This window comes from Anoplolepis gracilipes, chromosome 8, assembly GCF_047496725.1.
Source record: "Anoplolepis gracilipes chromosome 8, ASM4749672v1, whole genome shotgun sequence".
In the NCBI taxonomy this organism is placed as follows: Eukaryota; Metazoa; Arthropoda; class Insecta; order Hymenoptera; family Formicidae; genus Anoplolepis; species Anoplolepis gracilipes.
The window spans coordinates 30,001-53,646 of record NC_132977.1 but is presented as its reverse complement, the minus strand read 5'-3'; the positions used below and the strand labels follow the sequence as shown (position 1 = coordinate 53,646).

The 23,646-nt window shown below is 32.7% G+C and overlaps 2 protein-coding genes across 4 annotated transcripts in view; one reads left to right on the top strand and one right to left on the bottom strand.

Annotated features, from left to right (window-relative positions):
- The first annotated feature begins 505 nt into the window (after nucleotides 1-505).
- LOC140668378 (uncharacterized) lies at nucleotides 506-15,466 on the top strand. Of its 2 annotated transcripts, none has more exons than XM_072897339.1 (12): nucleotides 506-788; nucleotides 4,808-4,830; nucleotides 5,087-5,163; nucleotides 5,469-5,841; nucleotides 6,091-6,530; nucleotides 6,679-6,986; nucleotides 7,331-7,515; nucleotides 7,790-7,915; nucleotides 9,205-9,264; nucleotides 9,400-9,525; nucleotides 10,827-13,898; nucleotides 14,747-15,466. In XM_072897339.1, exons 1-11 carry the CDS (start codon nucleotides 766-768, stop codon nucleotides 13,742-13,744), a joined length of 4,659 nt encoding a protein of 1,552 aa, XP_072753440.1. In that variant the 5' UTR covers nucleotides 506-765; the 3' UTR covers nucleotides 13,745-13,898; nucleotides 14,747-15,466. The 2 variants fall into 2 exon arrangements, with proteins under 2 accessions (XP_072753440.1, XP_072753441.1); XM_072897340.1 differs by lacking the exon at nucleotides 14,747-15,466 and having other exon boundaries at nucleotides 507-788; nucleotides 10,827-13,414; nucleotides 13,545-13,725.
- Nucleotides 15,467-15,751: 285 nt separating this feature from the next.
- Nucleotides 15,752-23,646, bottom strand: part of LOC140668379 (heparan-alpha-glucosaminide N-acetyltransferase) — an 8,499-nt gene continuing 604 nt past the window's right edge. The window contains exons 2-11 of one of the 2 annotated variants that reach the window (XM_072897341.1): nucleotides 23,026-23,162; nucleotides 22,489-22,604; nucleotides 21,073-21,247; nucleotides 20,095-20,299; nucleotides 19,363-19,530; nucleotides 18,511-18,644; nucleotides 18,183-18,352; nucleotides 17,180-17,354; nucleotides 16,857-16,969; nucleotides 15,753-16,129 (exon numbers count right to left, since the gene is read on the bottom strand). In XM_072897341.1, coding sequence (XP_072753442.1) covers nucleotides 15,948-16,129; nucleotides 16,857-16,969; nucleotides 17,180-17,354; nucleotides 18,183-18,352; nucleotides 18,511-18,644; nucleotides 19,363-19,530; nucleotides 20,095-20,299; nucleotides 21,073-21,247; nucleotides 22,489-22,604; nucleotides 23,026-23,162 — 1,575 coding nt within the window. In that variant the 3' untranslated portion in view covers nucleotides 15,753-15,947. Of the gene's footprint in view, nucleotides 16,130-16,856; nucleotides 16,970-17,179; nucleotides 17,355-18,182; nucleotides 18,353-18,510; nucleotides 18,645-19,362; nucleotides 19,531-20,094; nucleotides 20,300-21,072; nucleotides 21,248-22,488; nucleotides 22,605-23,025; nucleotides 23,163-23,646 lie in introns of both variants that reach the window. The other variant, XM_072897343.1, reaches the window with a different exon arrangement.

Genomic DNA, 23,646 nt, shown 5'->3' with positions numbered 1-23,646 from the left:
GTCTTAAAATAAGCATGAGCTATTTTGGCAAGTAGCGGCGGACGCGAACAACGACGCGACGCGACGCGACGATCGGCGTGGTGACCAGCGCGATGCGATGTGGCGATCAAATCGTAAAGATGTAAGACTGTGGAGTCATCACATCGTCAGCTGCGTGGTACATACATACTAGCAAATCTGCACGCCGAGCGAAGAGCGAATCGAAAGCGAAAGCGAAAGCGAAGGCGAAGGCGAAGGCGAAGGCGAAGGCGAAGGCGAAGGCGAAAGCGAAAGCGAAGGCGAAGGCGAAAGCGAAGGCGAAGACAAAGGCAAAGGCAAAGGCAAAGGCAAAGGCAAAGGCAAAGGCAAAGGCAAAGGCAAAGGCAAAGGCAAAGGCAAAGGCAAAGGCAAAGGCAAAGGCAAAGGCAAAGGCAAAGGCAAAGGCAAAGGCAAAGGCAAAGGCAAAGGCAAAGGCAAAGGCAAAGGCAAAGGCAAAGGCAAAGGCAAAGGCAAAGGCAAAGGCGAAGCGACGGCGACGGTGACGGCGACGGTGACGGCGACGGTGACGGCGACGGTGACGGCGACGGCGAAGGCAACGGCAACGGCGACGGCGACGGCGACGACGACGTTCTCCGTAGTAGCGACGGACGTGCGCTAGTGTCGGCATCGGTGTCTGCTCGGTCCCCCTTTTAACATATCTACCTACTCTTTCAACTCTTTTGGAAGCACAACGTAGAGAACCGATTCCTAGTAGATTGGCCATCAAGCCACCTAATTATTTTGGATATGAGTTCGTCGATGTATGCCGGGTAAGATTTTTTTATCATTTATTTTGAATCGCAAATCTAATTTGTGCGCGAATCGAAGCGCGCCTTTCCTAAGAGAGCGAACTGATGATTCCGTGAGTGACTTTTAACTATATTCGAACGATATAAAATATCTTCTTTACTTGATTAGAAATATGATTGTCGAGAATTGAAATGCAAGTATATTATCTAAAATCACAACCGATAGTCTTACACAATTATTTTAAACTTCAAGTTTATCATTTTAATTTTTTATAAAGTGTTGAGTTAAATTACATATATTCATTTTATATAATATTGACATATACATATATATATATATATATATATATTGAAATTATATGTGATTAGTCTTTAAATAAAAATTGCATATTACAAACATTTTGTGTATATATGGTATGTGTAGTCGACGATAAAAGAGAGACACAATCTCTCTCTCTCTCTCTCTCTCTCTCGTAAAAGCAGAAGTGGAACTCGTTTTTCGACCATAGTGAGTCGGATCGGGGGGGGGGGGGGGTCACAAAGCCGAATTGGCCTTGCCATCATATTCCAAGGAGAACCCCTCGACACATATTTCACCATCGAAGTGAGCAATGCTCGCTCAACTAAGAGATTCAATTTCAAGTGCAGTTATCTCGCAAGTCGGCGCATTTTTGTGTCGTCTAGTCAAATTATAACGCTTAACGCACAGTTTAGTCGAAGAAATATGTATTTCTCTTTTTCAAATAGAAAGATCGTATCGAATGTATAATCTCTCTCTCTCTCTCTCTCTCTCTCTTTCTCTCTCTCTCTCTCTCTCTCTCTCTCTCTCTCTCCCTCTCTCTCTCTCTCTCTCTCTCTCTCTCTCTCTTTCTCTCTTTTTCTCTCTCTTGTAATATATTAAACTGTACTACTAATAATAGTACTTTTTTTTTACTTACAACGGTTAAAAAGCATCACGTTTTTCCCTACAATAAATCTTAAATTTTATCTCTTGGATTGACATAAAAAATCCCTTCATTTTATATGCCAATCATGAAATTGGTTGGTGGTTTATTTGTCGCGCATTTATTCCGACGCGTGTCAGAAATCCTAAAAATAAAATAATTGGAAGCATTTAATACGAGGCTCCAATGCGCAGGTCAGCTCGCGCTAAAATTACTCTCGCTCGACGTGTATCTAAATACATTTCTACTCTTTGCGATCCGTTGGCTGAGTTCCCAGCATCACGACGTGGACGCCGTCAACATAACTGGATTCGATTCGCTATGATTGAGCTTTTCCAAGAAACTAAAGTTGTGCTGGCAAATGACGCATAACATTTGCGATAATGTAAAGGGCAACAAATATTTGTAGCTAAATTGTCTTTTTTAAGAATATACATATATTGTATATACATGTGTGTATATACAATATATATATATATATATACAATATATATATATATATATATATACTATATATATACAATATATATATATATATATCTGCAGATTTTTTGTCAAATACATAATCCGAAAACATGTTGGAAATTTATTATTATTTATCACTATCGAAACTTTATGGATTTCACGGCTAAAATAGAAAATTAAAAATGAATGTGCGCGCGCACATACACGTACACATATACGTACACGCATATATCTGTGTGTCTGCTTATATTGTATAGTCCAACTTCGCTAACTCGAATCTTAAGGGAATAGAAAATAATTCGAGTTATCAAGTATTTCGAGAAAGAGGCAAATACAGAATCTTTTTACTTCAAGTTAAGAAGCTTTATTGATTAAACTTTGAAATATATGTAGACGTCAATTTGTACCATTGCGTTCTATATCTCGAAATAATTTAAATTGTAGAAGTGAACTAAGGTAACTCGTACGCTTAAAAATAATAAAAATTCGAATTATAAAATAATTTTTTCGAGTTAACGAGGAGATGCGAGTTAGTGAGGTTCGATTGTATACATACATATATACAATATGTACAATGTATATACGTATACGGGGTGATTCAAAACAACCTGATGTCCTTAAAATGGCATGTTCTTGAGCGAATTCGAAGACGATTTTTTACTTTTACACAAAATTTTGTCTGAAGCTTAGTTTCTGACAATGAGTTATAATTGAAAATAGTTAGCTATTTACGAGCCGGATACAACGGGCATGCAGGGACGGCGCAACGCGCCAGTTCGTGAGACGAATAGGTTCCTTACGGTCATTAATATTTTATAATATTGTATAGAATGCAATAATAATTCAATAAACTTCAAACGATATTAATGTAATAATAATAATTATTGTGTAATATTATTATATATATAACAGTCTAGAAGAATCATTTGTTTATTTGAACAGTCGCGATCATGACGTTAATCATTAGTGTCCAATAAGAAAATAAAAGAGTTACACTCATCAATAGTACAGCTTATTTATTATGCAAACGTAGCATAGAAGAAGCTGGCAAATTTTCCATGAGAACGCATTGTCTCTTTCAACTAAATATCTGCTCAAGTCGAGAAACACATGATGTAATAATCAAGATTCAAAATTTTACGGTTGCCGCCTTCAAATTATTACACTCTTAAACGTTCTACTATTAAAATTTTCAATTTTTCTAATTATTCGCATTCATTGCTAGAAGAATTTTTCGAATCCGCAAATATAATAGCTCAACAATTCATAAAATTATGTAAACTCTATTATATGTATATTGTTTGTTTTCGACATTTCTGATTTTTAGTTATATCGAATATTTCATCAGCAAACTTATACATAAAAAATTACTTTTATATACTACGTATATTATTATTGTAACTGTATTAAGTATGTTTTCAATTATTATATCAATAGTTATCATTTGTGTGTGTATGTGTGTGTGTGTGTGTGTGTGTGTGTGTGTGTGTGTGTGTGTGTGCGTGTGTGTGTGCAAAGGTAAAATTACTTTTGGAAAGTAATGTAATTTTATGTAAAAATTATAATTTTATATTCGCGAATTAAAAATATATTAAAAAATGTGTACGTAATTTTAAATTTAAATTAATAAATCCAAAGATTCTAGGAATTTTTGTATACAGTCAATTCGCGATTCTCATTTTCATGGTTTACATTTGCCGTGAGATATCTTTTAATTATGATTTTAACGGTCAACTAATCCTTTTTAAGGAAATACATAACATATATCTAACCGTATTATTTTAGACCGTTTTAATAAATCTTTATCGGGCATATGTTAATTTTTTATCAAGGAAAAAATATAAGTGCTTAATTAAAAATTTTGCGTGCTCCCAATTACATTTACTATTAAGATAGTTTTACATATTATCAAACGTTAGATTGATAAATCTTGCTGCTATTTTACAAATTAATAGATTTTTCTGTCACAATATAATCTTAGATTTGTTGTAATATTACACATGTTTTATTAATAAATAAAGCAACCTAACACACAGCACACAGCGTTTGTGTGTATGTGTGCGTGCGCGTGCGAGAGAGAGAGAGAGAGAGAGAGAGAGAGAGAGAGAGAGAGAGAGAGAGAGAGAGAGAGAGAGAGAGAGAGAGAATGTAAATATAACGTATGTACGCAAAATATGAATGCGCAAGATGTGACTCATGCTTTAAGTAATTGCATTCCACAGATAAGATAGCAATGTTTCATGCCAACGGACATGTAGGATTCGTTTTCACTTTTTAAATTATTGGAATATATTATGTTTTAAAATTACAGTTTTCTCTATCATTTGACAAAATCATTATCCCACCGCAAAATGATGCGTACAGTTTTTAAGGGATATATTTAAGTAATGGAATATTTTCTACGTATATTTAAAATATATAAAATAATTTTTTTTTTTTTTTTTGTACAGATAGATCGATTTTGTGAAAAGGTCATTTATACACATATATACATATTTGTGTACGCACTTTTTTCACAAAATCTACATCTCTATATACGTAATATATCTATATGTATATGTTCACATATATGCCTTCTCTCACTATTTGTTTAATTCGAGTTAATAAATTGTTTAATATTTATATTTACAGAAATCCGGATGTCATGATTGCAGGTATGCACAAATATTGAACTATTTTTCTGATATAAAAAAGATAAATGTCTAAGATTTTTTTCGTATTATATAATTAAATGTAGCATATTATCTATTAAATTATATGTAATTGATAATTAACTTTACCTATCTATTAGTATACCTATCTAGGATGATAATGAATAATAAAATTATTGTCATTAAACACATTGATCAAGTTATCGTAGTTATTCTTCGTAGACATATTAGTATTATTTCGTAATCCGTCCGATTTTAGGACCGCCTCCACCACCGCCTCCTCCACCTCCTATGTCTGGTCAACTACCACCTATGAGGATAAATACTACCTATGAGGTAAATGAAGTAAATTATGTATATTGTTTTTATTGTTTTGTTGTATTATTATTTTCATATAATAAAAAACAATGAATAGCGATCACTTATTTATCGAGCTTATTTTCATTTGCTAAAAAAAAAGTTGAATCATGCATGTATGGTATGTACAATCTGAATACCTACTTATATGATTTTGTTGTTAATATAATGTTGATATAATGTTGATATATTGTAATATTTGACGCAATTCAATTCTTTTTTACGTATACATTTACAGTACAATTTACAGTAATAATTTGATCGGTGATATTTTTAATTTACAGAATGCGGCAACAAAAAAAGCGCAGATAGTTAGTAACGACATTTATGAGCCACCAGCAGCAATACAGAATGCGATGTTGACAAAGGATAAGAAACCATTTACCTACACTCCAGGGATGGGTGGCAAATTAGATCTGTCGCAGATTCGTAGTCCGCGGATGGCGAGAAGAGTTGCGAAAAATGCCAACGACGAAGGGATAGAGGGGCCGCCGAAACTTCCCACCGAGTCGAAACCGACGGTGAATTCTTCTACCGCGGCAAATTTTTTGGTGCAACCGCAGGTCGCGGTGCCAGTTTTTCCTTCCAATGTGCCAGCTCAGACTCACGTTAACAGGATGTCATCGTCTCAGCTCATCGCTAAGACACCGTCAAATGGTAATTACCGCGCAGTATGAATTATCTTCTCTCTTGTATCTTTTTTATCGAAAACTCTCGTATTGCACTATTATATTACGATACTCGAACCGCATATATATATATATATATATATATATATATATATATATATATATATACTATATACATTATTATAGATGTATACACATGATATATGTATAAATATTTGAACAATCGTAATCGAATGTTTCTTATCTGGTAAATGTTTTTTTTTTTTTCTTTTTATAGTCGCAAACAAGCAAGTCGAATCACCGAAAAACATTACAAAGATAGATACAAAAGCAGTACCGATTAGCTCTCCTGAAAGTCCGAGTACACCGACGCAAATTACTTTGGCCAAGGCTCCTACGCCCTGGCTGCAAAATAAGAATAAGCCCCAAGAGGAATTGCCTGAATGGGCGAAACGTGCGGGTACCAATAAAACGGTTAGCAGCGGCCCATCGGAAAGCGCGCTTTCTCCGACGGTTTGCGTTCAAGTTCAACAGTCTCCTCTGCCTCTGCAGCATTTGGAAATAAAACAAAAACAAGAGCAACAACACTCGACTATGCAATGTCAGGAGCCAAAATCCCAACGATCCTCTCAACAATCGCAACAACAGAAGCAGAATGCCGTTTCCGTAACGTCTCAACAAATTAATTCGCAGCATGAACGTGTTATACCCATTCGAGTAAGTTAAAAAAAAAAAAAAAAAAAAAAAAAAGTTATTTTTTAACATATGCATATAGCTTATTAGCTATAAATTGTTGCATTTTTTTTATGTGTGTATCCATTTTATTTTCTTGTTTTCATGTTTCTAATATCTGTTCTGACGTTAGATCGAAGATAGACCGTCGGTATTCGACGTAAAACATGAATCTGGCCATCATCAATTTAAACAACCTCCAACTTTGCATCATCAACAGCGATGGGGTCATATGTCTAATCAATATACGTTGGAAAATCAGGCCAGTCAAAATCGTCCGCAGGATCAAGAGCAATCTCAAATTCGCATTACAGCTTTACCTCGATCGGAACAACCGGTCGGGACAACCTACATCATCCCTTTCGTAGTGAAAGATGAAAGCGACAAAAAGTCGATGTCATCTAATGCTGAAAGTAATACGATCGAAAAGGCTGCAAAAATGTAAGTTAAGTTCATCGAATTTGATTGATGGTGTTACAGACTGTTCTATATGTATTGTATACCTGCTAACAACGATGTAACAGAAGCTAACAATAAGTGCCCAAGGGCAGTTGTTTACAATTTGATTGAATTTGAGTATATACATATATATGTATATTAGTAAGTGAAGAATTTTTTAATGTGTCTATAAAAATTATTCTACACATGGTTCTCGCTTTAGAAAGATATCTAAAGAATAATTTCGAGCGCAGAGCGTGTTCAATATTTCAAAAAAATTTCGAATGTGTTATTTATTATTTATTTATGGGAATTGTTGCGATCATCGATTAAAATTGTTGAAACAGGGTGCAACAACGGAATCTCAATCCGTGTCAACAGCACGAGGTTGGTCCAGTTCAATCACGATCATTTCGTGTTCTTCAAAAAATTACGGATACGGATGCAGTCAATGATGTGGGTACAGAACAAATACGTAAATTGGAATTGAGTGAAGACGAGAGGCTGCTTATGAATAAATTTAAAGAGCAAGGTAGAATTTATTATCATTTTTATTATTATTTTATTTTATTTTATTTATTCACGTCACGTTAGTATACGAGGTATATGTATGCTAAATACGTACTTATATCTTTGTAATATATATATATATATATATATATATATATATATATATATATAATGTTAATTACTTTTAATAAGATTTTTAAACAAGATGATTGATATTTAATTTTCCTGACTAAATCAATGCTCATAAACTTTAAACTGCTGGCAAACAAATATTGTATTGTTTTTTTCTTTCATAGTCGATCACGAAACTTATCTTCATCAAGAGGAAGATCCGAGATATCGTGGTGCAGCAATACCTTCGCGAGCTTTTCGTTTTTTACAAAATATGACAGATTCGAGTGATGCCACAGTTACTTGCGCAGGTAAACCAACTTTATACAAGAAATACTTTTATTTTTAACAGTATATTGTTATTATTATTATTATTATTATTATTATCTTATTTTTATGATAAATTTTATTTTAAGTAGTAAAATATGTACATTGTCAAACAATAATAATACACACACACACACACACACACACATACGCATGCACGCACGCACGCACGCACACAGATTTAAAGAAAAGAATATTTTATACATACATATATATACAGGGGGGTATATCATACAATTGCGATAGATTCTGTTTGAAAATAGAAAGAAATGGTAAAATAAAATGTTATAATAATAAGATTTACTATTATATAATTAATAAGATTTACTTTTTTCGTAAGTACAATGAGGAGCTGGAAAAGTGCAATTGCACTTTTTTTTTTAATGAAATCTCATATTTTTCTTCACAAATGAATTCCCTTCTGAATATTGTGTGTATGTAAACATTAGCTGTACGAAAAAAAATTTTTTGAATGAGATATACATTTTATTCAATGAAATGTTCAAATATTTTATCGTTACATTTTAACAAACATTTTGTGATTTTTTTTTATATTCTTTATTACAATAATAATCAAGATGAACACTATTTATATTACTACATTTCTTTTTATGAGGTTGTCTCAAAGATAAAGTGTACTTGCGTCCATTTGTTGAAGTTTTAAAAAAGCAAATTAGAATAAATTGTTTACACAAATAAATAATGATCATTTTAATGTTATATAAATAATAAATAAAACATAAAAAACGGATCATAAAATGTTTATTGTATAACAATGGAATTTTTAAACCTTCTTAAATAAAACATATGTCTCATTCAAGTATTTCAAGTATCTCATAAAATATTTCTTTTTTGTTATAAGTAACCTTAATACTTTTATACACAGAATGTTCAGAAGAATCTATTTATAATATAATATTCATTCATTTAATGCCAAAGTACCCTGTATAATCTCAAAAAAAAATGAAAGTGCAATTTTATACTTTTCGGGTTAGCATCGTTGCACGTATAAAGAAAGGATGAATAAAAAAACATAATAAGTTATACTATTCAACTTTTTTGTCCGTATCATTTTTTTCTATCTTCAACAAAATAGGTGTTAGAATTCGTCCCAATTGCGTGTGATTTACTCTATATGTTACATATACATATGTATATAATATCTTTAAATTTTTAATTAAATTTAATACAAAACAAATAAAGGAGGTTCAATATAATATAAATATAAATATAAATGCAAACAATGGATACAATTTTCTGTTGTATGTTTCAGCGCCACGTAATATACAAAACGTTGGAAGTAGGAAGCAAAATAGAAATTCGAAATTGTTTGGTAAGTATATAAGTATGTGATTCGGATTGAAATTTTGTATTATCAAGACTATTGAAGTAACTGAAATATTCCAAATCTAACAAAATCTAAATATTTATAAATTTAATTCACAAACATGTCGATTCTTATATATAGAAGAGACACAGGCAAACTTACCGCCCAGTGAACAACAAGTTCAAGAACCGAAGAAATACATGGGTAGCGCAATTCCTTCTCGATCCTTCAAAATATTACAAGCGATGACAACACCAGAAAGTAACGGTAATTATATATCTGGTAGATTATTCAATAAAATTAAAATTTCTCTATAAAATTATCTGACTGATCAGACATTTTTGGAAACGTTACAAATGTGTCCCTACAAGTTTTCCTTACGTTTTTATCTTTATCAGTGACAGATTTTTTTAAGATTCCAATTTTTTTCTCTATAAGAATATTTTTCGTAATTTTATAACCTTTCTACTATAATATTTAATACGCGCGTGTAAGATTTGTTTTTGTACGACATACACATATTTATTCTTCATAAATTAATTGTTAAAGCTTATTTATACCTGTGTATATTAATTTCGTAATGAGCGCTTTATATTCTAATGAATATATTTTGTTGAAGTAACATACTTGGCATCGCTCAAACACATTCCCGAATCCTGTGTTCACAGGACTAACAAACTTTTCTTTGCTGCTACTTGAAATTTATCAGTTCTTTAAAAACGTAATATATTGTATATTGTATACAATTTATTTATTTATGAATATATACACACATATATATATATATATATATATATATATATATATATATATATATTTTCATATAAAAATAAAATAATTACTAAACTTAATAAAATATTAATTACCTAGTAAATATTTTTACAAATATTTTCGAGAAAGAGAGAGAGAGAGAGAGAGAGAGAGAGAGAGAGAGAGAGAGAGAGAGAGAGAGAAAGAGAGATAGAGAGAGAGAGAGAAAGAGGGGGGGGAAAGAGAGATTTTAATCAAATACGTAAATATTTAAAACTTTGTTTATTTCCTACAACTTTATATATATATATATATATATATATATACATACACATATTTATATATAATATAATTTAATTTCCTTTGAACACAGGATAATTTATTTTTCTCATTTTCTTCGAGCTGATTGATATAATTTCGCTTAATCCATGCTATATTATGTCAGGTCTATCGATCGGGCAATATACATATGTATACAGCGTAGGGAAAAAATAAGCGTGAAATATATATATATATGTATATACATATATATATACATATATATATATATATATATATATATATATATATATATAATATGCGCGCGGGTGAAAATTTGAGACACATATATTTTCGATGAAAAGTTCGAGAAAATGTTCTGTTTTCCTATTGTATACCATCCATTTGATGGATCATATAACGCACAAAACAATGTGCGATTAAAAGAAGAAAATCTCAGACGTCCAAATAAAGACGATGCGCACGACGCAGCGACGGCTGTCTTATGCTCGATGTGTGAAGAATTTAACTTTGAATGTGCCTTGTGCTGTTTGTTGTAGCCACGCAAGAAAATCGTCAAGCAGATTACACCTGTCGAACAGAGAATAACATGCCGGACAATCAGCAGGGTGTATTTCTTCCTCTTCAACCTATCCCTTTCTGGTATCCCGAGGGTTGGTGGGGCTATTATCCCGTCCAGTGTAATGCTGTATCCAACGATATCGCGAATAAAACGGACAAACATTCCTTTTCTTTTTACGCAGATCCGAACGGAAGAACATACGTTGGATCCTTTTACCCGGTTTATAATGAAAACTTTATGGACGCGATGACACAAATAAGAGTTACAGATCAAAAAAATCCCTCAGACCAATATTACCCTAATTATCCAGCCGTAATTTATCCTCAAGCAGAGTACAATGATCAATTTGAATCTACATCGCACGCCGATGAAAATAAATGCAATTATATTTACAATTACAATACTGCTGCCGATTCATTTTTCGCTCAAAACAATAGACTAGATCTTATGGAAAACGGACCAGTTAATGAATCCAAAAATACCGTTTGGTCCAACGAGATTAACTACTTGGACGCACAATCGAATGAAACGTACAATCCCAAGACTGTCAGCGAGAACTTTAATAATGATAGAGAAAAGAATTGCACTACCACGGCGATAATGAATATAATCGACGAGGAGGACAGCATATCGATAAATAATTCCAACAACATTGTAGTTACTAATAATAATATTGAGATACCGAAAAAAAAAAAATTCGGTCCTTATATCAACGTGCCAAATTATACCTATATAGATACTAGTGATTCTAGCGTTACTAGCGATTCCAGTGACTCTAGCGATTCCAGAGATTCTATTTCGAACAATGAACAACTTTCGAATTCTTGTCAGAAAAATCACAGTCGTAGCGACGATACTACTTTCAACAATACGTCATCTGATAGTGATTCGGATTCGTATATAGCTTATTCTACAAGGATGAATCGTTATGAGAAGCCGGAGAAAGATCCGCGCGATTTCTCTTTCAACGAAAGTTGCACCGACGTCACTACTGCATGTTCGACTAGCGCTAATATTCTATGTGGACACTTGCAAGACTTTTCTGAAAATCGTAATCATAGCGAGGAAATAAATTTCAAGAAGAAGCATATCGATTACTCGGACGATCGTACTAACTCTCGTACGACGTCGTCTCAGCAAGATGTCTTATACATCACGAGCGAAAGATATAACGATGAGAATTTAATCAATAATCGAAACGATAATCTTGGCTCTTCGTCCGGTAAGAGCAACAGCGATCACCGCTTGGAGCACGACCATCAGGAAAATCTGGCGACTGACGACAGCACCGTTTTCCACGCCCACAACCATTTGGGCATCAATCATGAGAATGTGAAACAACAACTGGATTCCGAGAGTCCCTATTACAAGGGTAAAGAGGATATCGAAGGTTTCTTCGAGGCGACCGATGATCCTCCTGACGTTGAGAGCACGATGGTCAGCGTGAGTCTGCCACTGAGATTCAAGTTTTTCGTGTCCGAAGACAACGAAGAGATCACCACTGTGATTGTCGGCGACAGCAAGATAAAGGCGGAAACATCCTGCGACAAGTGCGTTGGTTCCTCGTCGGTGAAGGATGACGTTTGTGTCAATTTTCACGTCGGCAACGATACTAGCGTAGATTTTACGGTAAAAACACCGCTTTCAGACGCAACAGGTGCAACGATAATAGAACGCGGCACGCAGGACGCGGCACGCGTATCGAGTATCGAGAGCGCGATACCACACGTAGATTTCACATTAAGGAAAGATTCACCGACAGTTAGAAAAGTTAATAAATGCGTAGAACAGAATGCGGAGGAATTCACAGTTGCGAAAAACATTGGACACGAGATTGGCTGCGAGATAAACTTTGCGGATAAAACAGCATCGAGAAACACCGCGAATGACGCGAATCCGATTGTTGTTTCCGAATCGATAGCGGCTACGCAAGTGGCTACTTTATTAAATGACGAGACTCGTCATTACCCACAAGCAGAATTCATTTTTAATAATAATAATGTTGAAAGTATCGCCTTCGATGGAATGCTCGCTGGATCGAAACTTGCCGATGTACTCGACTGCTCTTCGATGCAAGACGATTTCCAGAAACGTGGTCAGGATTTCTCTCTTCAGACGCAAAACGTAAAACGTCTGTCAAATGTCCAAAAAGATTCTCGCGAAGCGACCGACGACGAGGATAGTGGAGTTACCTCCGACATAAGTCGCATGATATCCGAGGACACGGACTCGGAGAACTGTACTTGTTCGCAGAATGTAAAGAAGTATCAACGAACGCAGACACATTCGCGACTCTTTCGGCTTCTAAACGATGATTCTATTCTATCCGGTTACTCCAAGACAGATCCCTCCAGAAGAGAATATCTCACCTTGCCACTCGATACAAACCCTTTCAACTACGACGACAATTACTGTTCCAATTGTTCCAGTGGCTTAACCTCTCCCGAATATTCGCCTATTAACCATCAGTCTGGCCGAAGATTTCACGAAGCGACGACGACGACGACGACGACGACGACGACGACGACGACGACGACGACAAACACAAGTAGCATAGCGGACTTGGTAAATATCGAAACCAATCATCTTACGAGTCAGCAAGAACAAATCTCTTCGAAAGATGATATATATTTCCGAGTTTGGAAGAGTCCGAAATTATTTAATTTACGCGAGCACGATGTCGTGCCTTCTCTAGCTTTCAAGACACTCGATAGCAAGATACCATTTTGGGCTTACAAGGTGAATGTGTTATGTCCAAGAGTCAAGAGTGCGAAGAGCGTGCCGCAAGCAACTGCTCTACTAGCACGGCACAACTACGGCAAGACTAACGATCCGCCACGGATGGTTCCTTCTATTCCAACATCCTGTACGAACTCTAAAACCAGTAATTGCTGATGGCCCAAGCTGGAATGAGGCTATATATTTGTTTGCCGCCGCGAGCAACTGCTCTCCACGATCCACGGACATACTTTTCTCTCAATTTTCTTCGCAAGACAGGGTTGGGTATGCCCGAGATGTTCTACGGGCTACGTAATTTTTTTTTCTATCGGTACATATCGTTTCCATATATATTCGTCTATCATTCTTGACTTTTTTTTCTCCATGTTTCCCCTCTTTCCTCTATTTTCTTTTTTATCTCATCTACATACATATTTCTTTTCTCTTCTTTTCTTTCCCTATATATTTTATGCAACTAATTTTTACGATAATTTCTTTTTTCATTTATCTCTATTTATCTATCTGTCTCCTTTTCTTTTTGTTTCTTTAATGTCATCTTTTCTTTCTTGTCTTCCTCTCTTGCAATTGAGCGGAAAACCTGATTGTTTATTAACTTGCTTGCGATTGCTTGGATGCTTTATGCATGTTGTGACTAATATCGATTTAAAATCGGAGTTGAATTCATTAACGAGTTTGAAATATTTATATTCGAGGTACGAGATGAGGTGAACGGCGTGAGGAAAGAGATTATTCAATGAGACTCATATACATATATAAGAATTTTTCTTTTTATTTAGTATTAAATTTTCTACAAATATTATATGAATGAAGAGAAGAGGGGAAGAGGGAGTGAGAGGGGGGGGGGGGAGGGGAGAGAAAGAATAATGAGTAGCAAAAAAGATTGATATAATTCAAATATTGTGTGTGTGTGCGTGCGTGCGTGCGTGCGTGCGTGTGTGTGTGCGTGCGTGTGTATATACATATATGTATATATAGATGAAATAATATATTTGCGCTTTCAATATACAATACATTTATACCTCATATATAAGGCGTGTATATTTTAAAATTTCAATATATGGTATATGTATGTCTTTTTTCCTTTTTTTAAATTTTGTCTATACAATTTTTATACACGTAAAAATTGTTTTTACACAATCAAAGTTCCTCATTTTTCAGGTCCCGATGCAACTGATTACTGAGAGAGGACGAGTAAAATCCTTCTTAGGCAAGGCCGAGTTATTAGTGTGCTTTTTTTTCTATTTTGTTTACAAAATAATCCTTATAATGCTTGTTTACGTGGCGTCTGCCGATTCTTCGGCGAAAAATTAACCAAAGAATTTCTTCAAAGAGAATTGCGGAGATGAATTATTTAGAAATATCAAATTTGTGAAAGATTTCTTAAAATACATCACTGCCGTGATAAACGATTTTTCAACTTGTTCAAGCTTTGGATTTTGCTATCAGAAATCTGTGTGAATGAGATTTTATCTCTTAAATTTTTTTGACATGTAAAGATAAATTGGTAATTTCATTTTTAATCGCTATTAAAAACGATCAACGCATTCACGTGCAATTTATTTATATACGATTATATCTTTTTTTTTTTTTTTTTTTTTTTTTGCTTTTTACATAAATTTTAGTCAAGTAAATAAACGATAAATTCTATAACTTTTCAAGATTTTTTTAAACAATTTCCAAAGAAGAATTAACTATAATTATAACTATATATTAATAACTATATATTAAGAGGAGATTGGCTGTCTTGATATGTCGCACCGCAACATAGACATTAATAAAATATAATCAAATATAGTATAATACAATATACAATATACTACGTGAGCAGATTCACATTGTTTATTCATTTAAGACAATGAAAAATTGTTATATGGAAATTGTAATAACACTCTTTTTAAGAATATTATAATCATTATTTAAAAATATATGTGTAAATACATCACGTATACATGTTGTTAAGCCTGTGAATTTGTCACTGTACTATAATACTTACTAAATTGTAAAATATAAATTGTTTATAAAGTTGATGATGCTGAGAGAGATTATTATTTATCTAATTATATACTGTATCAGAAATGTAATGTATAATATATATGTATTAACTATTCTTATTTCAACATCATACAAAAATTTGTGTTTTATTATACAATATAATATAAGTATTGTATGTTATATTTATTAAAAATTAATTCTTAAATCCTATTTTATGTATTGCAAATAAGTTTTTAGTTTATATTATTTCTTTCTTACGTATTATTTGTTTCTTACGTAATTGCCTATAGCCTATGCTATATGTGCGGATTGCAGAATTATAAAAAAATATAATGCAATATTATAATATTAGGTAATTTGTAAAAATTCAAAGTGTGATGTAAATTCGTTTACGATGCATAACGTATGCTATAACCGTCCAGAGGGTTACAACCCAAATTGATTCAGTTAAACACAAAGCACGATTGTCCATCGCGCCAATCTTCCAATGGAATGGAAAAATTTGGTAACACATACTATGACCCACATACAATGCTAATGCATTCATTCCTGTGAATTCATATTGCATAATGTTAAAACAGATTAGTATAGCGCAATGTATAATATGTAGATCTTTATCTTTTATATATCATTAATTACATTTTATATTTATGCACAATATTATCTTACTATTATCAATATACATATATCAAGTGTGTCAGTAGATATGTATAGTACTGCATACGTAGCATACGTACATACGTAGCATATGTACATACAATACATACCACCATGGTACATGTGGTATGTAACCGTATGCTTCAAATACGCCGGCATGCACGCATACACATACGCATATTCGCGCCGAAAAAAAATTTAAATGTTTGCATCTCTATATTCCACTCTTAATAGAATTTTAATCTTATTACTCTTTTATGTTTATCCGTTTTATTTTTACCGTTTATCTTTGCCGCTAATTTAATTTAAAACATAATTTTATAATCTTGTATGACCAAATAAAATTAAATATAATTTTTTTATTTTCTCATTCAGTATTATTACAGAGAGAATACTCGTATATTTTTGCATGTTTAATACGTGTTTAATACGTGTTTTTTGAGAATATATTTTCTAATTTGTTTTGCATATGTTTTCGACAGTATTTTTTTTTCTTATATTTTCTTCTTATATTTTTCATTAATAAATTAATAAATTATCAGATTAGATTGAGATGGAGTAATAGACGTACAATACAAAAGTACAAGCGTATACATATTTTCACGTTTATTGTACTTACCGGGTATTCTGAAAGGACCACCTCGCCAAATCCTGGCAACATCAATCAGCAAATAACATCCGGAAAGAAAAACCAGGGCAAAACAAGTTGAAACAAGTACAAATGACAAAGACCTGCGTAATTAAATTCGCGATTAACTTATTACAGATAATAACTATTATAATTATTGTTATTGTAAACAATCAATTTTCATTCAATTGTAAAATAATCCTGCATTAAAATTATTAATAAAATTTTCCAAATCAAACTATTTAAACCAATATTAATGTTTAAATCACACAATGTATATAATTAACTAATAAACTATGTCAACCTAATCTTACCACAAGTTTTTGTTAATGGGAATTAGATTGGTAAAATGGAAGGCGCAACCCAAACAACCATAAAACACCGCCCATAAAAGCCATCGGATAACACGTTCTTTCCAATCTCTATACATCATTAGAATTATACCAGTGTGTACACCTAGAAATACTTGAAATGTCGACGTGAGGCATCCTAAAGAAAAAAAAAACATATAATGCTTATTACAAATTCTTGATTCTAGAAATATTATGTGTATGTTTTCAAAGACCTCTGACACCATTTTAATATGTGAGTCTTGACACACAAAATTAAGAGCTCGCATCTCACATTGTAGAGAGCATCGATAAAGAATTAAAAGTTTTATAGGCACAAAAAGTGGCATAAAAAATTCGTCTTGTTTCGTGTTTGGTTGAAATAAGATAGGTAATGTATAATAGGTATGTTGGCTGTATTGTTGCTTTGAAAGATGTAATACTAGTTTCGTTTTTTTTTTTTATTTTAAAACGTCTCTAAGACATCTTTCTACCAGAAAGTAACAAAAAATTCTCAAAAATCTGTTCACAATTCTCTAGTCTCTTTTCACGTCTTTTGAAAAAGAGTCGTAAATCAGTTTTTCGCGATTAATATGGATATATACTCATCTAGTGAAAAGACAGTTATTTATTATATGTATAGATATTTTATTTTCTTTTACGATCAATTCGAGTATGTTAATAAAATATATACATAGTACCTATACACATTACATTGTAGGAGATCTTAATGTAGCAAACAAGAACATTTAATTACAAAGGATGAAAAGTTAAACATCTCTGTAACTATATACATATATGCAAACACACATACACGTGCGTGTGTGTGTGTGTGTGTGTGTGTGTGTGTGTGTGTGTGTGTGTGTGTGTGTGTGTGTGTGTGTGTGTGTGTGTGTGTGTGTGTGTGTGTGTGTGTGTGTGTGTGTGTGTGTGTGTATGTATGTACAATATTATATAACGGCATGTACAAATAAACAAAAGATTTTACCTAAAATTCCTTCAGGATCGAAAGGACCAGATCCATAAATGGAATCGATAGTTGGTCCTTGATAAATATGACTTGGAGTCAATAAAATTCTATCGATATATCCAGCCGCACCTCCTGTACAATTAAAATATTTACCGTCTGCGTGTCTTCCGCCTGGTCCAAGGTATCCGCTATAATAAAAATAAATATTATGGTATATATAATAAGTATAATTATAAGTATATAACAATAACAGACTTTCTTATTTTTATTTACCGACAACTGCAGATGGTAGATTAAAGTACGAAATTAAAAAAAGGTAGTTGGAAATGAAAATTAACATACGTACGTAGGGCATCCGGGGATTGGTAGAGCAAATGTTAAAGCGCAATGCACTTTTACAAGAGTCAGCATTACGCACCAGTGTGGCAAAAGACTTAATACGTCCCGCATCTTATGTATTATCCAAGTTTGTGATAAGTTCTACAAGTTGCGAAAAATTTACATTATTACCAAGATGTAATTCATATTACATTGAAATGTAATGTCTATTAAAAGTTATATGTAATATTTTCTTATGTACGCTTATGCGAGCTCCTACTCAAAAATACTTCTATGTATATATATTATTGTTACGTTCGCGGTATCGCGTATCGATATACATATATCGAACGCGACACTCACGGACCGCACTCGTAAATAAAAATACACTTTTGAATTAATAAGAACAACTTTAATAGTAAACACAAATAACAGTATCACAAATATCGATGTAAGACGCGACCGTCTTCAGCTTGACAGCTGTCAGAGATCTCTCTCAAAATGTCTGCCGTTTGACAACCGAATCTCACGATATCCCGAAGACATACGCGAACTTGTTTTGCCATAACGAGTGGCCAGTGGCCATACAATACGGCGCGGAAACGCCAAGCAGGGACGTAACCAATATGTACACACATATGTATACATGTATGTTAGTTTTTAGGAACGTGCAATGTTTTTATCTTCAAGCAAGAAAAGAGATCGTGTATGTTGTAAAATGAGTCTCATCAACCGTTTAATGCGTAATAATAATAGTTTGGGCATATAATAGATGCAATGTAATTACAATCACATGTCTCGCATCTCACATCTCACGGGCGTGATTATTATATTATAAAATTTATATAAGATATACCATAAATACTTGATATTTTCATACCTGAGCAGCTTTTGACTGTTGGGATGTAAAGCAAAGATAGACCAAGCCAACAATTAAATAAGTAATTCCGAATCGTTGAAGAACTCCGAATATCCGTATGTTTTCCAATTGCGCGTCTGTTCCCAATGTGTTTAGTGCAACGCCTATCAGAAATAGAAGAAAACTTCTCTACGAAAAAGTATTAGGCACATTAGGCACGTTAGGCGCATCAATCTTATTATTATGCAATCGATGATATTATTATTATACACACACACACACACACACACACACACACACACACACACACACACACACACACACACACACACACACACACACACGCACGCACGCACGCACGCACGCACGCACGCACGCACGCACGCACGCACGCACATACACATAAAAATGAGGAAAATTTTGCTATTAAAAACTACTTACACATTTGAATATGAATAACAAAAATTATAGCGGTATACATTCATCTGTTTCATATTATATAGGTACATGTGTATACGTAAGAAAAGAATAGCGGTATTATAATACATTGTTGTTTTTTGAAAATAATTCCGATAATTACAGGCTAATCATAAAATAAGGGATAATTGTATAAAAACAGTATGTGTTTTATCGACACGAAACGATCGATTCTATTATGTAATTATCGGTCGATTAAATCGATCGATTATATAAAATTAATTTCATCTCTTTCTTACAATCTCTGAATTGCAGTTATCTTTTTGCGACAATTACCTTCAAGATGGAATAGCAAATTTGAAGCTTTGGAATTCCACGCTTTAACTGCGCCGACAAAGCTATAGGCACGCAGACTCCCATAATCCATAGAAAACAAGGAAATACTAAATCTCCTAATAATATGCCATTCCAAGCTGCATGCCCCAGTGTGGTATAACTACCGGAGCCATCATTTACAAAAATCATCAAAAGTGTGCTGACTCTACGAATCATTGTATAAAGTATAAATGATAAATATGATAATTTTATTGTATGTATAACATTCAATACAAACATTGTAGAAAGATTTCTGTAACAGAACCTGTAATATTCTAATCTAATCGAAGGCTCTGATGATATGTAACTTCACTAGTAAGGAATTGGGCTAGTTTAGTGCCAGTTACGTTAAATAAAACACACAAATTTTAATTGTCTGAATTCCAATTCTCATTCAATAGGTAACGATGTTACTAAAGATACGACTCTGCTAAGTGCATCTCCATGTGACATCTTGGTTCCAGGACGATGAGAAATTGAAAAAGAATATGGTTGTAGTCTTAGAGTCCATCGGGCTATTTGCGGATTGAGGTGAGCTTTATTGATTGCGATTTACGAGAGCGTGACAGTCAGTAATTACAGAGAATTGAATTATGAGTGATAAGAAATTGTAAGAAATTATATTATAAGAAATGTATGTACGTATATCCGATCGATTCGATTACTAATAAGTTTATAATATATATTTATATTATAATATGATGGGGGCCGAAATTAAATTAAAGACTGAAACGTAGAATACGAAGTACGAATCATTAATTATCAATTAAGGAAAATCAAAAGGTTAAGTTTTCTTTATGTATCTTATTTATCACACTTGGCTTTCAACTAATCCAATTCCTTACTAATAGTGATTTTCGTACTAATACTCTAAACTCTAAATCGAGTAGGTAGATTCTTTTTACATATGCGCGAAATTATTTTATAAAATGCTCATACCCTCTGAATGTATCGAGAGCTTTTATGCGACGACGTTTTGTTGTTTCTCTGTTGCTTGACGTTTCTTCTTCCTCCGCTTTTATTATGCATTGTCTTTTAAATTTGTACCATAAAGATCTTCCAGCGGATATGGCAAATAAAATAAATATAATTATCCCCAAAATAATAAATAATTCTGTAAATAAAAAGAGGTCAAGAAAAGAAGGACAATTTGATTTGCCTCGTGAATAATTGTAAGAGTGCACCTATGTGCCCAGATCTCCTGTATATTGTACAATATATTGAAAATTATATTTTCTTTTCTATTTATTGTCAAAATGTAATCGGCATTAAAATAAAAATAATATTTAAACTAACATTGGCAATTATTTTATCGTTTTTCTGTTTTGTGTCTAAGTCTAAGAAAAAAAAAAAAAAAAAAAATAGTAAAATAAATTGTTTATAGATAAAGGTCGTATTATAGAATTTAAAGGTCTTTTTTTACAATTATGTTAGTATGTATTACATTATTGTGAATCTCGATACTCATTGTCAGATGTGATTTAAGGCATGTCCAAATTATTATAAATATTATTAACTCTGATATTTGATTTAGGACATATTATTATATGTATGTACTTCTAACTGGCTAAATATAGCGACGATAATTCGATTTATATTTCGACTTTTTCTTCTACATATTAAAGCAGGTTACGAGAACCAATTATTTTTATACAAAGTAATGTTCCTACTCCTACTGATCTCTGATTATTTTCATAGTTGGTTCCTCCAAACTATTTTTCACGCTACGAAATTTTCCATTTGGAAAAACACAAGGATATAGTACACAATACGAACATGTGATAATTAACGTACAACAAAAAAGTGTTCTTATAAACTTGGAAAAACACTTGGAATCATAATACCGTCTGTAATCGATTTCTCTTAATTAATTTTGTACAATAATATATATTATTTTGGTTAATACAGGTTGATATTATGTTATTTTTTTAGTATCAGTAGATACCTATTGTCGCGATTATCGCACGAGTTGAACGTTAGATAAATGAAATGATAAAACTGTTAGGATAAGATACGTATTTTATCACTATCGTATTATATTATATATATAATAATTTAATCCGTATAGTTTTATCCTTTTTTATACACGCAAACACACACACACACACACACACACGCACGCACGCACGCACGCACGCACGCACGCACACATGCACGCACGCACGCACACACGCGCATACATCGCATACGTATTCGCAAGTGGAGAGCGCGCACGCGCGATAATTTTATAAAAAATATTTCGAAACATATATACATATATTATACATACATATATATATATATAAATATATATATATATATATATATATATATATATTCATAAAATTTGTAAAGATAGAAATATGTATACCTAACCTGAGTATGGATATGTCGGATTCCTTAATGTTTTACAGCTGCAAGTTTTGTTTTGTACTGTCAACTCATATAAACCATATTGTCCTAGATTCGGCGACAATTCGCAAAAAATATCGCTAAAAAGTAATATTTAAAAAAGATTAGAGTAACAACAATGTGCCAATAAAATAAATATATGAATGTAAAATGTTGAAAACAAAAGTCAATCGTTTTTTAATCAATCAAATAGGAATGTGTACGAACATTTTTGATTAAATCTTGTACTAAAAAAATTTGTTATAGATAGGTATCACGTAAAAGATAAAAGTATAATACATACACGCACGCACACGCACATGCATATACGCAGCCGTATGACCTGAGCTGCGTTCCAATAGTTTACGTCACGTGTTTATTATTACATACACTATAGACTTTCAGTACTGATTGTGAATATTGGAGTCGAATACGCACACAATATCTCTAAATATAATACATTCACGCACACAACACGCAATAATATTATATGTAATAATATTATATGTATAATAAGTTTACTTTGTATTTTTGGCAGATATATATTCATCATTGCCATTATTCTTCAACACTCTCCATTTTACTGTTTGGATCGTGCTAAATTTCAAGCTAGAATAGTTGCCATTAGTTGAGATCCACGCTATTCGCTTGTACGGACACTAAAAACAGTTAGAAATATATATATATGTTATAATATTGTAGATTCATAGATCTATTGAATAGAAATAATATATAATTTAATTATACTGTGACTGATTAGTAAATACATAATTATATAACAACTGTATATAGGTATATATACTCATCTGTAACTATATATAATTCAATAATTAATGTAATTATTATGCAGTATATATACTGATTTGCAGAAGAGATATATATTATATTCGAGGTGATCAGTCTATCATTTATTATATACATCTATTTTTATTTTTATTTTTATTTTTAAAAATAAATCACATTTTTGATATTTTCGTAATTTTATAATAATACTTTGTTCCAAATGTCTACATAATTGTTTTATAATAATTCGTTGTAAATATCTACGCTCTGCTGTTACGTGTTACAAATGCATTTGTAATTACCAAATTGTTTAGAAAAGCAAAACATGTATTGCGATCCGTTATAATAATTAAGAGAGCT

Bases quoted from the DNA above. Each gene is read 5' to 3' on its own strand.
- LOC140668378 (XM_072897339.1), top strand. From the start codon at position 766: ATGAGTTCGTCGATGTATGCCGG. The intron at 7,916-9,204 runs GTAAACCAACTT...TGTATGTTTCAG, and splicing joins TGCCACAGTTACTTGCGCAG to CGCCACGTAATATACAAAAC. The intron at 9,265-9,399 runs GTAAGTATATAA...TCTTATATATAG, and splicing joins TAGAAATTCGAAATTGTTTG to AAGAGACACAGGCAAACTTA.